The 16,624-nt window shown below is 40.8% G+C and overlaps 1 protein-coding gene across 1 annotated transcript in view; it reads right to left on the bottom strand.

Annotated features, from left to right (window-relative positions):
* Positions 1-16,624, bottom strand: part of bltp3a (bridge-like lipid transfer protein family member 3A) — a 31,347-nt gene that overhangs the window by 727 nt on the left and 13,996 nt on the right. The window contains exons 8-20 of the mRNA XM_001921432.9: positions 15,051-15,231; positions 14,424-14,510; positions 13,692-13,862; positions 12,150-12,259; positions 9,981-10,122; positions 9,476-9,669; positions 6,435-7,660; positions 3,855-4,039; positions 3,272-3,414; positions 2,660-2,816; positions 922-1,199; positions 412-520; positions 75-148 (exon numbers count right to left, since the gene is read on the bottom strand). Of these exons, the coding sequence (XP_001921467.4) occupies positions 75-148; positions 412-520; positions 922-1,199; positions 2,660-2,816; positions 3,272-3,414; positions 3,855-4,039; positions 6,435-7,660; positions 9,476-9,669; positions 9,981-10,122; positions 12,150-12,259; positions 13,692-13,862; positions 14,424-14,510; positions 15,051-15,231 (3,057 nt within the window). The remainder of the gene's footprint in view (positions 1-74; positions 149-411; positions 521-921; positions 1,200-2,659; positions 2,817-3,271; positions 3,415-3,854; positions 4,040-6,434; positions 7,661-9,475; positions 9,670-9,980; positions 10,123-12,149; positions 12,260-13,691; positions 13,863-14,423; positions 14,511-15,050; positions 15,232-16,624) is intronic.

Below are 16,624 nucleotides of genomic sequence, written 5' to 3' on the forward strand. Positions count from 1 at the left end.
TGTGAATATAAAACCACTGTGATGAGTATGTTAATATCAGGATTAAACATGCGCATGGATAAATCATATCATACCTTGTTCCTCTCTCGGTCTCCAAGGCAGGATTGGTCTGCATTTTCTTTCTCAGCTCCTGATTGGCTCTGAGCTGCTGCATTTATAAGAGTGGAACAGGGATAATACACAAATACAGAAATAGAAATAAATCAATTAAATTCATTAAAAAACGTGTATATTTAAAGCTAAATATGATTCCACAATTCAATATTTGACAAATAAATTCAAATGGGTCCGGGTTATACCTGTTTTCATTATAATAATCTTATTAAACTTTCACATTCTAGTCAAATATGTGTTCTAGCTGAGCATATGGACCCTTTTGGTCAGTCTGTAACTCAAACCTAAAGCACTCACGTCTGAAGCGCAGCACTCCATCATCCAGACGCTCCAACACTACATTATCCAGAGAGAAGAGCACCGGGACGGGCTGAGGAGCGGTCGGGTACACACGAGGACCATCATCCTGACACAAACACAATGATAAACACAAGATAACTACTGCACCATCATTCAGAACAGAACACAGTAGCCGGGATGTAATGATGGACTGAGAGTCGGCTGAACACTCAGTCAGAAGTGTGATGATCAAAACTGATGGAGATGCCCAACAAATCATGCAGAATCACATCGGTTAAGGTAGTGGGCGGAGCTATCATACTTAACCACGCCCCTCCAGTGTCAGTTTTCTCAACAGACAGAATTGGTGAGGGGGAGGAGTCTGTAATAACCCTTTCCCCCCATCTTTCTGAATGACACGCCTACTTTACTACATCCAATCAGCTTGCAGTAGATAAACAAGCCACGCCCACTGTTTACTCATTTAATATTCATACAATTTGAAGCATAACGGAGTGTTGCACTCACCTTGAGAGTGACAGTGGTGTCCCGCAGGCAGACTCTGATGGGCTGGGGGTCTGCACTGAACTCATCCTCCAGGAAGGGCCCCAGCGTGTTCAATGTGGAGGCCAGCAGCTGAGCTCTGCACCCGCTCACACACACCTCCATGAAGCCCAGACTCTCAGACTGAGCGCAGTGTCTGCCCGCCGCAGGGCCTGACTCCAGTCTGAGGGACAGCACTGCTGGGGAACAAGAGGCAGAGCTGGGCCCTGGAGAGCCAGCAGCACTGGGGGACCACAAACCAGCTGAGAGAGAGAGAGAGAGACATGATCTATTATTAAAATACCCATGATGCCAATCTCCCGTTCCACCACATCCCAAAGCTGCTCTATTGGATTGAGCTCTGCTGACTGTGGAGGCCATTTGAGTACAGTGAACTCATCGTCATGTTCAGCAGTCTGAGATGATTGAGCTTTATGACATGCTGCGTTATCCTGCTGGAAGTAGCCATCAGAAGATGGAGACACTGTGCTCATAAAGGGATGGACATGGTCAGCAGCAATACTCAGGTAGGCTGTGGCGTTGATGCTCAATTGGTACTAGTGGACCCAAAGAAAATCTCCCCCACACCATTACACCACCACCACCAGCCTGAACCGCTGATACAAGGCAGGATGATCCATGCTTTCATGTTGTCTGAGCCGAGCATCCGAATGTGTCAGCAGAAATGGAGACTCATCAGAGCAGCAACGTTTCTCCAATCTTCTATTGTCCAGTTTTGGTGAGTCTGTGTGAATTGTAGCCTCAGTTTCCTGTTCTTAGCTGACAGGAGCGGCACCCGGTGTGCTCTTCTGCTGCTGTAGCCCATCCGCCTCAAGGTTGGACGTGTTGTGTGTTCAGAGATACTCTTCTGCAGAGCTCGGTTGTAGCGAGTGCTTATTTGAGTTACTGTTGCCTTTCTATCAGCTGGAACCAGTCTGGCCATTCTCCTCTGACCTCATCAACAAGGCATTCGCGCTCACAGAACTGCCACTCACTGGATATTTCCTCTTTGTCGGAGCATTCTCTGTAAACCCTAGAGATGGCTGTGCGTGAAAATCCCAGTAGATCAGCAGTTTCTGAAATACTCAGAGCAGCCCCTCTGGCAGCAACAACCATGCCACGTTCAAAGTCTCTTAAATCCCCTTTCTTCCCCATTCTGATGCTCGCTTTGACCTGCAGCAGATCCTCTTGATCATGTCTACATGCCTGAATGCAGTGAGCTGCTGCCATGTGATTGGCTGATTACACATTTGGTTAACAAGCAGTTGGACAGGTGTACCTAATAAAGTGGCCAGTGAGTGTGTATTGTCTATATTCACTGAGAAATTTAAATAAAAAGTACTGATTTTCATTTTTGCTGAGCACTTTATTATTTTATTCACTGTTTATGTAATCTGCAATACTTGACAAGTCATGCCAATAAAGCTCATTAATTAAAGAACTGAGAGATGAAGAGGTTAACATGTGGACAGAGAGTTACCATAGTATTAAAGACAAGTTAATTATATATTTTAGTCACTTAGACAGTTTAACACACAGCTTTAGGAGCAGATTATATCCTGTGAGACATGACTTTAGTAGTTTTAGATGCACTTCATACTCAGAGAGGGAAAGGATACCATTAGCACCATGGGCACGCACATCATTCATGGTTTAATAGCATGCATTTAGGTTTGCAGATTTACAATACATTTTCAGTAATGAGCATATTAAACATCCAAACCTTGTGTCAGTGTCAGTCCCGCCAGCAGGTCTGAGATCTTATGGTTTCCATGTTGTTTGGGCAGAATATCCTGTGATTCCAGCGCCAGAACCGCATTTTCTCCACGCATCTCCATCAGACAACACATCCGGCTCAGACACACACTCAGCACAGAAGCCTGAACAGTTCAAGAGTTTGATTTTAGTCACTACAATCATACAGCTGAAGTCTGAATTATTAGCCCTGCTGTATATTTTCCCCCAATTACTGTTTAAGATTTCTTCAGCACATCTCTAATCATAACAGTGTTAATAACTCATCTCTAATAGCTGATGTGTTTCCTCTTCATCATGATGACAGCAAATAATATTAGACTAGATATTCTTCAAGACACTAGTGTTCAGCTTACAGTGACATGTAAAGGCTTCACTAGGGTAATGAGGGTAAAGTTAGGGTAATTAGGCAAGTCATTGTATAACAGTGGTTTGTTCTGGAGACAATCCAACACTAATATTGCTGAAGGGGTGAATAATATTGAGCTTAACATGACTTTAACACTATTAAACACTGCTTTATTCTAGCCCAAATAAAACTAATCAGACTTTCTCCAGAAGATCCTAGTGTGAAACTCACCATATCTTGTGCGATGTCTTCAGTGCTCTGGGACAGAGAGCTGCTGAGTTCTGCTGATGATCCTTCCGTTCCCGCAGCAGGACTAACACACCTGCCTGAACCCACACCTGTACCATTGGGACGCAGAGACTCCACACCAGACTCTGAATGACAACAATAACATATGCATGACTTAAAGAGCACCTAAAATGCAGTGTGAGTGTGTGTAAATGCTTCTGTCAGTTTATGTGACTCCACATCTATAATCCTCTTAGTCTATGCTGACATGATCTTCAGCAGCTCAAACACTCTAATGGCTAATGGACAGACGGCTGCTTCTCACTCAGGCCTGCTGTTTATGCTAATGAGATGGAGAGATGGGCACTAGTGGGCGGGGCTTTCCCCCTCTGATGACACGTACAAAGAGAGAATGTCAATCAAAGTGTTTCTGCATCAAGAACAAACACAATTAACTCATGATCAGCATTAGAGACCGCTGCTGGAGATACACACACACACACACACACACTGCTGACACTGGGATTTCTATATAATAGGTGCCCTTTAATAACATTATATATATTTATATTTAAAATACAAATACCAGAATCCATGAGGATGACGAAGTTTTCACTCATGTCACTGTCAACAGATACACCGTCGTCCGCCAAACTGCCCTCTAAAATGGCACTGTCGCAGGAATTCTGGGAAGGCGAGTGTTTCATGGTCTGAAGCCGCAGACTGCCCATGATGGAGGGACTGGACTCCTCTGAACGCAAACTCTGATCCCTGAAAAACACAAATCAACACCGGTATTATGTGTAATAATGCAAATTATGTGTAGTTATGTGTAGTTAAAGAGATCAATTACCCAAAAATTACAATCTACACTATTTACTCTCCCTCAAGTGGTTATAAACCTTCATGAGTTTCTTTAATCCAGGGGTCACCAAACTTGTTCCTGGAGGGCTGGTGTCATGCAGATTTACCTCCAACCCTAATCAAACACACCTGAACAAGCCAATCAAGCTCTTACTGGGTAAACTTAGACCACCCAGGCAGGTGTTTTGAGGCAAGTTGGAGCTAAACCCTGCAGGGACACCGGCCCTCCAGGACACCGAGATTGGTGACCCCTGCTTTAATCTGTTGAACACAAAAGAAGATACTTTGAAAAATGCTATGAACCGGTACCTATTGACTTACATATGAGGAAAAACAAATACTATTGAAGTCAATGATTACAGCATTCTTCAAAATATCTTCTTTAGTGTTCAACAGGAAAAAGACGCTTATAAATGATTGAAGCAAGTAAAGGCTGAGTATATGATGACAGAGGTTTCATTTGTGGGTGTGTGTGTGTGTGTGTGTGTGTGTGTGTGTGTGTGAGTAGTTTTGACGTTTAGCTGGTGGGTCAAAATCTGTTGTACCCTTAAATGAGTTCAGCTTTCATGAAAACATGAAAATAAACGATGATTATTTTTTCCTTATGCTGGGGTCATTTTAGAAAAAGTCACCAAGCTTGTTTAAGATGAAATCACTTTGTTTAGGGTGTTTTCTGTAGTTTAAATGCTGCCCGGGGTCATTTCTGACCTGTATGTCAACAGGGTCAAAGGGTTTTAGTTCAATGGAAGTGCAGAAATCATTCATTCATTCACTTTCCTTCAGCTTAGTCGCTTATTCATCAGTGGTCGACACAGCTGCATGAACCGCCAACTATTCCAGCATATGTTTTACACAGTGGATGCCCTTCAAGCCGCAACCCAGCACAGGGAAACACACACACACTCATACACTACGGCCAGTGTAGTTGATCAGTTCCTCTATAGCGCATGTGTTTGGACTGTGGGGGAAACCGGAGCACCCAGAGGAAACCCACGCCAACACGGGGAGAACATGCAAACTCCACTTTAACTAAAAAAAGAAAGAAAGTGGTATTATAAAAGTATTTAAAGAGTGAGACAAATAAAAGCAGCGTGCATGTTTATGTGTGCATGAATGATTCCTGTAAGACTACATGCTTGCAGCATACCATTGAGGAATGCGCAAAACACAGACATTGAGTAGAGTAGCCAGAAGCAGTGTCAGCTCCTCTCAATGATGGACTGTGTGTGTATGTGCTGCACGTGAGCCAGCAGACATGCAGAGACACAAACAATGCCTTGCTTCAAGCCTAACCACAAATTATACAGCGCTAGTTTGTCAGATGGAGCCAACGATTACCAACATATTTTTTTTAAAGGAGACTTATTCTGCCCCTTTTAACGATGTAACATGCACCTGCGATGCAAAGGTGTCTAGAGAGTGTGTGTGTGTGTTTGAGCTGAGAACAGCACACAGATGATGTTCCCCAGCTCTCTGAAACTGACCCTTTCAGGCTTTGATCCTGATTGTAGAGTTTTGGTGACTGTCGCTTTAAATGCAAATGAGATTCAGAAGAGGGCGGAGCAACAGACGGCTGTGCATCAGCATAGTGGCATATTCAAAAATCGAGACAAACAACTTTTGCTAATGAGAGAGAGATGGTTGCTAATGTGCAGGGCCACATCTTCCAAACGTCTGACAAAGATACTCTGCAGAATGTTGGTAAAAGCAGCCATTGACTTCTATTGTATCTCAATGGCTGTGTTTGTCCAACATTCTTCTGAGTATCTTATTTTGTGCTCAACAGATGAAGAGAATGCATGAAATGTTAGAACTTTAGTGAGTTAATAGTGAGGAAATATTAATTATTGGGTGAATTATCCCTTTAACACTGCTGTTTGCAGGATCTAGTGCTTGTTGGACCTTTTAGAAAACCATAGACCATTCACGTCTGCAGGATAGACTGTATTATTGGTCATCTTTTCAGGCCGGTGTATTGATTTTAGTCTACTGTATTGATTTAGTCTACTAATCCAATGTTTCCCAGTTTGCTAGTGTGGAAAATCGTGTCTAATACAGTATTTTTCAATAGGGAGTTCCTCAGGGTTCAGTTCTGGGTCCATGTACTGTACTGTACTACCCTGTACTGTACTGTATATATAATGTACTGCCTTGAGTTTCACTGCTATGCGGATTATCCTCGATTATACACCACTAAAGTTCGTCTTCAAATGTAGATTTGAGTAACATCTGAGTATCACATTAGATAATCACAATCTTGTCTCAACCTCAAGACGTCCTTCAAGAAAGCAGATGCTCTTACTTGTTTTGAGGCGTGAAGAGTTTGTTCATGCCAGACCCTCGGCTCAGCATGCTGAAGGCATCTTTAGTGATGGACAATGCTCCTTTGGTTAAATCCAGGGAGGCGCTGAGGGCGTCTTTGGTGACCCCTTTAGTGGCGTTCAGTGCACTGGAAAAATCCCCCTCAATGCTGAAAGTAGAGCTGTGCCGGGACAATAACGCAGAGTTCCCAGGGGAAACCGGAGGAGTTGTAGGAGCAACACTTCCATCCTCATCATCATCGTGTGGAGTTTGATCTACGGCTTCCTCCACGGCTTCACAGGCCTCCTCTACTGATCCCTCCTGCTCCTCATCTTCTGGATCCTCATTCCCAGGATCAGCACGGTGGGATGGTGAGAAATCAGATTCGGTCAGGCTGTTAGTGTCCGTTTCTCCTGGAGAATCAGCTTGTTGTTCTGGCTCGCACGTTGCGGGTGGAAGCAGCAAAGAAAGCTCAATGGCCTCCATCAGGATTGAGACACAAACCGATGGCGGATCTGATGACTTGTTTTTGGATTCAGCTTGGGAATCCCTAGTCAAATCTTCGGCGAGCCTGCCAAGGTAGTCCTTCATCCTTAAAAGAGCTATAAACTGATAATGATTGAGCCACATTTTCACAGGAGTAATGGATTGGGCTAAAATATGAACTGATGCTGTTGGGGAATTGATTAGAGATTCTGTCTGCTGGGTTTTATTAGATATAAGGTCATTTGGAGCACATGAAAACTCCTGGCTAAATCTAGAAGGGGATTTTAAATCATCTTCTATACAATGAGAGTCTTTTGTGAAGGCGTCAGGATGGCACATCCATAAAGACATGGAAAAAGGCTCAACAAATGGAAGAGTTTTCCCTCGGAGTCCTCGACGAGCGCCGTCAAAACCAAGAGTCACTCGGGACAGACTGACGGACCAGACATCCTGAGAGCGAGACAGACGTTTGTACGCTAACAAGGACTCGTTTTCTAGGGAGTGTTGAAGAAATGCGGATGGCAGGGGGTGTAGGACGCTCTGATCTCGCGGGAAAGGTTTACATTGTGTGGTATTGAAGAATGAACGGCTGGAGAAGCTGCTGTAGGTGCTGTTGAGGTCCGAATGGGCGCCGTGCGGAGACTGACGCGTGTTGCTGAGGATTATCTGAGGAAAACTGATGCTCAGTGACTGAGGACGGTCAGGGTGATCCAAAATAGAGGACTCCAGGGGAACGATCAGCTAAAAATGAACAGAGAAGATTTAGATAGAGCATGCTTTGGTGACACTTTGGTTTAGGGCACAATTCAGGTATTAACAAAAGGGATGGATGGATAGGATGGATGGATGGATAGGATGGATAGGATGGATAGGATGGATAGGATGGATGGATGGATGGATGGATGGATGGATGGATGGATGGATGGATGGATACTATAGATAGATGGATGGACGGATGGATGGATACTATTGATGGATGGATGGATGGATGGATACTATTGATGGATGGATGGATGGATGGATGGATACTATTGATGGATGGATGGATGGATGGATACTATTGATGGGTGGATGGATGGATGGATGGATGGATGATGGATACTATTGATGGATGGATGGATGGATGGATACTATAGATAGATGGATGGATGGATGGATGGATGGATACTATTGATGGATGGATGGATGGATGGATGGATACTATTGATGGATGGATGGATGGATGGATGGATGAATGGATGGATAAATGCTATTGACGGATGGATGGATACTATAAATAGATGGATGGATGGATACTATTGATGGATGGATGGATGGATACTATAGATAGATGGATGGATGGATGGATGGATGGATACTATGGATGGATGGATGGATGGATGGATGGATGGATACTATAGATAGATGGATGGATGGATGGATGGATACTATAAATAGATGGATGGATGGATACTATTGATGGATGGATGGATGGATGGATGGATACTATTGATGGATGGATGGATGGATGGATGGATACTATAGATAGATGGATGGATATATACTATTTATGGATGGATGGATGGATGGATACTATTGATGGATGGATGGATGGATGGATACTATAGATAGATGGGTGGATGGACGGATACTATTGATGGATGGATGGATGGATGGATGGATGGATACTATAGATAGATGGATGGATGGATGGATGGATGGATGGATGGATACTATTGATGGATGGATGGATGGATGTATGGATGGATACTATAGATAGATGGATGGATGGATGGATACTATTGATGGATGGATGGATGGATGGATGGATGGATGGATACTATTGATGGATGGATGGATGGATGGATGGATGGATGGATGGATACTATTGATGGATGGATGGATGGATGGATGGATGGATGGATACTATTGATGGATGGATGGATGGATGGATACTATTGATGGATGGATGGATGGATGGATGGATACTATAGATAGATGGATGGATGGATACTATTGATGGATGGATGGATGGATGGATGTATGGATGGATACTATAGATAGATGGATGGATGGATACTATTGATGGATGGATGGATGGATGGATGGATACTATTGATGGATGGATGGATGGATACTATAGATAGATGGGTGGATGGACGGATACTATAAATAGATGGATGGATGGATACTATTGATGGATGGATGGATGGATGGATACTATAGATAGATGGATGGATGGATGGATGGATGGATACTATTGATGGATGGATGGATGGATGGATGGATACTATTGATGGATGGATGGATGGATGGATGGATGGATGGATGAATACTATTGATGGATGGATGGATGGATGGATACTATTGATGGATGGATGGATGGATAGATATTACAGACAGACGGACAGACACAGACAGACAGACAGACAGACAGACAGACAGACCGACCGACCGACCGACCGACCGACCGACCGACCGACCGACAGACAGACAGACAGACAGACAGACAGACAGACAGACAGATAGATAGATAGATAGATAGATAGATAGATAGACAGACAGATCTTGGTTTACCTTCAGCTGTGTTGCATCCAGGCGTATATCGATGTGTTCGTCAGTCTTGCTGCTGTCCTGCAGGTGGTAAAAAGCTTTGACCTGATCTAAAGTCCTGTGTAAACCTCGTGAAAACAGAGTCATCCATAAGACGCTCGGAGCGTCCACACACAGCTGTAGACCATTGAGCTGCGCATACAGGTTAGAGGAGGGCACTACAAAGACAAAGAGCATTACAATCACTACAAACAACTTCATGCAATAATCGTGCAAGTTATTATCAGTGGCTATGTTTACGTGGACACCAATCCTCCATTTTTCATACGATTGAGAGAATACTCTGATGGAGAATCTACCATGTAAACAGAGAATTTTGATGACCTTAATCTGACTAAAGTCATAATCAAACTGAACAGACATGAATAAGACGTGGAGTATTTCTGTGTGAGTGGCATTTGTGTGCATGTAAATGTACTCATCGACATGCCTGGTGATCAATGACTGCAAAACATCATAGCTAACACACCTGGAAGTCCAGGGATGTCAGGAAAGTAGTATTCGGTGAACTGAAGGTGGATTGCAGGAGTGTTTTCTGGGAGATGGAGGGATTTGCGGTTGCAGGACAGAAGAGACTGTGTTTTCCTGCTGTGTCGGCCTCCAGTGGACACCTAAAGCAACAGATGAGCTTTAATTTACACCTTTAAGGTAATTACCCTCACAACAACCCCTCATGCTGGAGTTTACTGCTTGTTTGTTATTACTGATCTCTAGAAGAGTGCAACTAGCTTTGTTTCCATCCGAAGATGCTGATTCAATTCATGCACTACACTGAAATAAGTTAGTAAGTTAGTTGGTAAACTATTTAGTTAGTCAATAGGTTAATAAGTTAGTAGGTAAGCAAGCTAGTAAGTAAGCTAGTAAGCAATTTAGTAAGTTAGTTAGTAAGTTAGTTGGTAAGTTATTTAGTCAAAAAGTTAGTAAGTTAGTAGGTAAGCAAGCAAGTTAGTAAGTTAGTAAGCAAGTTAGCAAGCGAGTTAGTAAGTTAGTGAGCAAGTTAGCAAGCGAGTTAGTAAGTTAGTTGGTAAGTTTAGTTAGTCAATAAGTTAGTAAGTTAGTATGTCAAGCAAGCAAGTTAGTAAGTAAGCTAGTAAGCAAGTTAGTAAGTTTGTTAGTAAATTAGTTGGTAAGTTATTTAGTTTGTCAATAAGTTAGTAAGTTACTATGCAAGTAAGCAAGCAAGCAAGTTAGTAAGTAAAGCTAGTAGACAAGTTAGTAAGTTAGTTGGTAAGGTTTTAAGTTAGTTAGTCAATAACTTAGTATGTAAGCAAGCAAGCAAGATAGTGAGCAAACTAGTAAGTTAGTTGGTAAATTAGTTGGTAAGTTATTTTTAAGTTATTAAGTTAGTAAATAAGTTAGTTGGTCATTAAGCAAGTTTGTAAGTTAGTTAGTAGGTATGTTATGAAGTTAGTTAGCCAATAAGTTAGTATGTCAGTCAATAAGTTAGTTAGTTAGTCAATTAGTTAGTTAGTTAGCCAACAAGTAAGTTAGTTAGTCAGTTAGTTAGTTAGTCAATACGTTAGTTAGCTAGTCAATAAGTTAGTTGTTAGTTAGTTAGTTAGTTAGTTAGTTAGTTAGTTAGTTAGTTAGTTAGTTAGTTAGTTAGTTAGCAAACAAGTTAGTAAATAAGTTAGTAGGTATGTTATGAAGTTAGTTAGTCAATAAGTTAGTATGTAAGCAAGCAAGCAAGCAAGATAGCAAGTAAGCAAGTTAGTAAGTTAGTTGGTAAGTTAGATGGTAAGTTAGATGGTAAGTTAGATTGTAAGTTAGTTAGTAAGTTAGTATGTAAGCAAGCAAGCTAGTAAGCAAGTTAGTAAGTTAGTAATAATATTCCATTTTAAACAACTGAATAAAGTTTTTAATTCCACATCTTATATGCTTGTTGTGCTCAATGTTGACAGTTTTCCCTCTTTTGTGCCACTGTAAACACAAGACAGACATGCATTTCTGACTGAATGATGCATGGCATTAAAAATTAAAGCCTTCATTGTCACGGAGAGCGTACTGTTCTTTCATTTATTCCAGCAAACACATGATGACGATCCACATTAAGCATGAACAAGTCATCAGAGATGCTGGATTTAGCTTAATGACACTCTTTTCATGTTTTACACACTTTCATCTGTCAACAAAAGCATAACATCAGCACTGCGTCACATGCTGACTTACACCCATGTGATGGAAAAAGGGATGGCACAAGCAGAGTCTAGTCTAATTTTAGACAGAACTGACTTCTGTCTCATAAAAGCTTGTGATGAAGTTCACCACTGACCGGACTTGATCAGAGTAAATATGACATAAGATATATAGTTAGGTCTGACTGTATATGGTCTCCTGCAGGATATCTGCAACTCAAGCTCTCAGAAACTGAAGACATGCATATTGATTTGACACTTTTTTATTACAGTACAATTTATATTGGACTCAAAAGTATTCATAAATACACCTACAAGTCTACATCTACAGTGTTGCTCAAGTAACATTATCCACATCTTGAACTTAAAGTCTCACACAATCTTGGAAATAAAACAAAAAAAAATGTAATGATAATAAAGGTTTGATCAGTTTCTCTGTGTGTAAGAGGATCAGGGTTGAGTGTGTGATTGGTTTATGTTCGTCTATAATAGATCTTTTTTACCTGATGGATGTCCAGATCGTCCACACGGATCACCATACAGCTGGAGCGCAGCTTCTTCAGGGCGGATGCCTGAGTCCGCTCGGGGCTGAAACTGGACTGTGATTCCCTGTCTGCTTACATTAAAAACACATTCACTATTATAAATGTTTGAAGAGAAAGAAAACATTAAGATGAACTAGATGAACACACGACAAACAGATGCATTTCCTGAGGAACTCATGCTTCAGTATTAGTGTTAATATCATCAACAAAAATATGAGGGAATAATTAGTTAGTTAATTGGTTGGTCAATAAGTTAGTGAGTTAGTATATAAGCAAGTTAGTAAGTCACACAATAAGTTAGCTAGAAAGTTATCAAGTTAGTAAGTTAATTGGTAAGTTAGTTTGTATATTAAGTTAGTTAGTCAATTAATTAGTGAGTTAGTTAAAAAGTTAGTAAGTTATTTGGTAAGTTAGTCAATAAGTTAGTAGGTGAGTTAGAAAGTTATTAGGTAATTAAGTTAGTTGGTAAGTTAGTTAGTCAATTAGTTAGTGAGTTAGTTAAAAAGTTGGTAAGTTGTTTGGTAAGTTAGTTAGTCAATAAGTTAGTCAATAAGTTATCGAGTTAGAAAGTTATTAGGTAAGTTAGTTGGTCAGTTAGTTAGTCAATAAGTTAGTTAATAAGTTACTAAGGAAGTTATTAGGTTAGTAAGTTAGCTGGTAAGTTAGTTAGTCAATAAGTTAGTCAATAACTTAGTGAGTTAGGAAGTTATTAGGTTAGTAAGTTAAATGGTAAGTTAGTCAATAAGCTAGTTGTTCAATAAGTTAGTAAGTGAGTTAGAAAGTTATTAGTTTAGTAAGTTAGTTGGTAAGTTATTGAGTTAGTCAATAAGTTAGTTAGTTAGTTAGAAAGTTATTAGTTTAGTAAGTTAGTTGGTAAGTTATTGAGTTAGTCAATAAGTTAGTTAGTTAGTTAGAAAGTTATTAGTTTAGTAAGTTAGTTGGTAAGTTATTCAGTTAGTCAATAAGTTAGTTAGTTAGTTAGAAAGTTATTAGTTTAGTAAGTTAGTTGGTAAGTTATTCAGTTAGTCAATAAGTTAGTTAGTTAGTTAGAAAGTTATTAGTTTAGTAAGTTAGTTGGTAAGTTATTGAGTTAGTCAATAAGTTAGTTAGTTAGTGAAAAATGTTTGTTGCTTATAGCTTGACAGAAACAGAAGCTCTACAGTCACTCTGCGCTAGTGAAGTGACTGAAAACTGTAAATGCATGCATACACTCTGATCTGCGCATCTTATCAATAAACAGCACATTAATGTTGAGCAAAAGGACGAGGCTAACATGTCTTCAAAAGAATAAAAGCTAACCAACATTAGTTGCCGCTGCATAATCCACTGCATTGCGCTGTTCATTTGCAGATCACAGCAGAAACATTCAGCTCCACCAGTGAAGAAAAAACTCAACCAGAACTTCAGGTTTAGTTCCAAATGATGTCATTCCAGTTTTTTTTTTTTTTTTTAAGTATACCAGGGCCTTTAGTGAAGAGTTTGGGATGGGAGAAAGCGCACCCTTAATTTTTCTGGCTGGAGAGTCTTTAGCTGACACATTTGCTTCTGACTGAGGTCCAGGGATGCCCAGATCCTCCATCCTCCTCTGGAAGTCCTGCAGAAGTTTTGATGCCCACTGAGCCCGAGAGTCCATCGCCCCACAGTGACGTTCCCAGTGCTGACAGCCATCACCTGAACAACACACACACAGACACATCACACACTTCACTACAGAACAGTATGTGATCAACCGTATGCCATCTGAGTATCAGGTCCAAATTCATCATATTGGAAAAATAGTCGGCATCTACACTTTAAAGGGCACCTATTATGCAAAAATGACTTTTATGAGCGCAGTGTAAGTATCTCCAGCAGCGGTCTCTAATGCTGATCATGAGTTAATTGTGTTTGTTCTTGATGCAGAAACACTTTGATTGACATTCTCCTGCTGTACGTGTCATCAGAGGGGGAAAGCCCCGCCCACTAGTGCCCATCTCCCCATCTCATTAGCATAATCAGCAGCCCTGAGTGAGAAGCAGCTAAAAGTATACAATTTTTCTGCTCTACTTTGTACGATATAGATCATAGGGAAAAATAGGGCAAAAGGAGAAAATAGGACAAGTCGGAAATAATCATAATAATAATAATGAATGAACAGTGGCGTGTAGAGTTGAATAAGTGGAGCTCAAGTCCTCAAACCTGTGACAGAACAGTGAAATGCGAGTCTTTTGTGAGTGGCGGTCATTTATTCACCTGGCCTGTGAAACGGGTAATAGTCAAAGCCCAGTTTCCTGAAGGTCAGCTGCATTGCACCCTGTGTGCCTGGAAGAGGAGCTTCATCTGTGTGTGCAGGCAGAAACAAACATACATGCATCATTATTATTATTATTATTATCATATACTTTAATGAATAACACCAAGATAAGCTTGACTGGTTCATCCAAAAACGTAAATTCTGACTTTCAAATCTGACTTGTTCCCCAATGGATGACAAAAATGTATTCATTTATTTGAATGCTGCCTCACCGCAAGAAGGTCGCTGGTTCGAGTCCCAAACACATGCGCTATCGTGGAATTGATTGACCAAACTGGCCGTAGTGTATAAGTGTGTGTGTGAATGGGTGTGTTTGGGTGTTTCCCGCTACTAGGCTGCGTCTAAAAGGGCATCCACTGTGTAAAACATATGCTGGAATAGTTGGTGGTTCATTCCGCTGTGGCAACCTTTATAAATAAAGGCACTAAGCTGAAGGAAAATGACTGATAATATAATATAAATGCACACATGCATACATACATTTTTGCAGATTGCTGTCATGTTTAAACGTATTTAATCACATAAATTAACCATGAAGTCAGGTGTGTCAGATGTAGACTGCTGACCGGCCTCTGAAGAGCTGTCGTTGCAGATGTGCAGGTCGAGGCGGGAGATGAAGGTGTGGTAGGAGGATTCCTTCACATCATGCAGATCGAAATACTGAGCCAGAGTGCAGGAGCCGGACGCCTCAGGAGGAGCAGGAGCATCCGTCCACAGAGAGTGTGTGCTGGGAGAGGGAGGAGCAGTCTGACACACACACACACACACACACACACACACACACACACACACACACACACAAAGATTTCAGTCACGCACAGGCTGAGGCTGGCGAATAGAGAATGGAGAATATGCAGCCCGTGGGTAAACTTTAGATATCTTATAGAGGGCTTTTCACTACATTGACAGTGCACAGTTACTCTGTAATGACAGCTGTGCCTCACAGACACACTAAAACCTTTGCCCAAAGCCTGGAGCGTGAGGTCAGAGACAGAAATAGCACAGGCCAAAGAGTTTGACTGTGATTTTAATCTTTTAACAGCACCAGTACTGGGGTTTTCTCATGCTCACTGAGGAGGCATCACTAGGCCCACACAGAATCTGTGCCACAGAAATCTGCAGTATCTGCAGCCCATCACTGAGTCTATTGATTTGCTTGTGTAAATGTGTGTAAATCTAGATTTACTCAGTTTTTAAATAAATGTTAATGTCTAATATGAAAGTGCTCATTCATTTATTTGCAATGCAGTTTGTACAGTAATATGTTCTGCATCTTTTATTAGATATATTATATGATAGACTTGATTAGTTTACCAAATAAGGGGATCTAGATGGATTAGCATTGTAAACACAAAAATAAAAGTTAAAAATATATCATTTTTTTATTTCATATATTAAGTTTTTAGTTACGATGCTCCCAAAATTATTCCACATAAATCCACTGGTTTTTAACAAAACTCTCTGCAGAAATAGCAAACAACGTCCGCAGATTGACTTTATTGAAGAGAAAATACATTAACAAAGGCAAGGAAAAGGAGAAAAAAAGCTTTACAAAGCCTCAATTATTAAGAAAAGGATGATCTTTTCCTTTTTATTGTTAATAAGTTTTAGAGATTCAACAATGAATTAAATGTAAGCCTAAAAATATTAAATCTAGGTAAGAATTTATCTGAACGTATAAACAAAACTTTACAATGTTAACACAAAAAAGTTACTTGAAGAGGAGTTTATAAGCCTTTATAAGCATGGTAGGACACGTGTCATCAATGTGAAGGAGATTTTATGCATGACAAGTGTCATTAGGGGTCTATTTTGACGATCTAGACGCAAAGTCTAAAGCGCAGGGCCAAACGCATTAAGGGCGTGTTTGAATCCACTTCTGCTATTTTAACTCTGCGCCGTGGTGCATGGTCTAACAGGGTTGAGCTTATTCTCTTAATGAATTATAGGTGTGTTATGAGAATAACCCAATCAGAGTCTCATCTCTCATTCCCTTTCAGAGCCAGCTGCGTCATGCCATGGTGCATTTGCTATTTACATGATGGACTTTGTAAGAGTAAAACTGAACGCCTCACTAGCGAGAACACAGTTAAACAGAGCATCTGCAGCGCGAGAATGAGAGATAAGGTTATCTACTTTC

Source organism: Danio rerio, chromosome 23, assembly GCF_049306965.1.
Source record: "Danio rerio strain Tuebingen ecotype United States chromosome 23, GRCz12tu, whole genome shotgun sequence".
Classification (NCBI taxonomy): domain Eukaryota; kingdom Metazoa; phylum Chordata; class Actinopteri; order Cypriniformes; family Danionidae; genus Danio; species Danio rerio.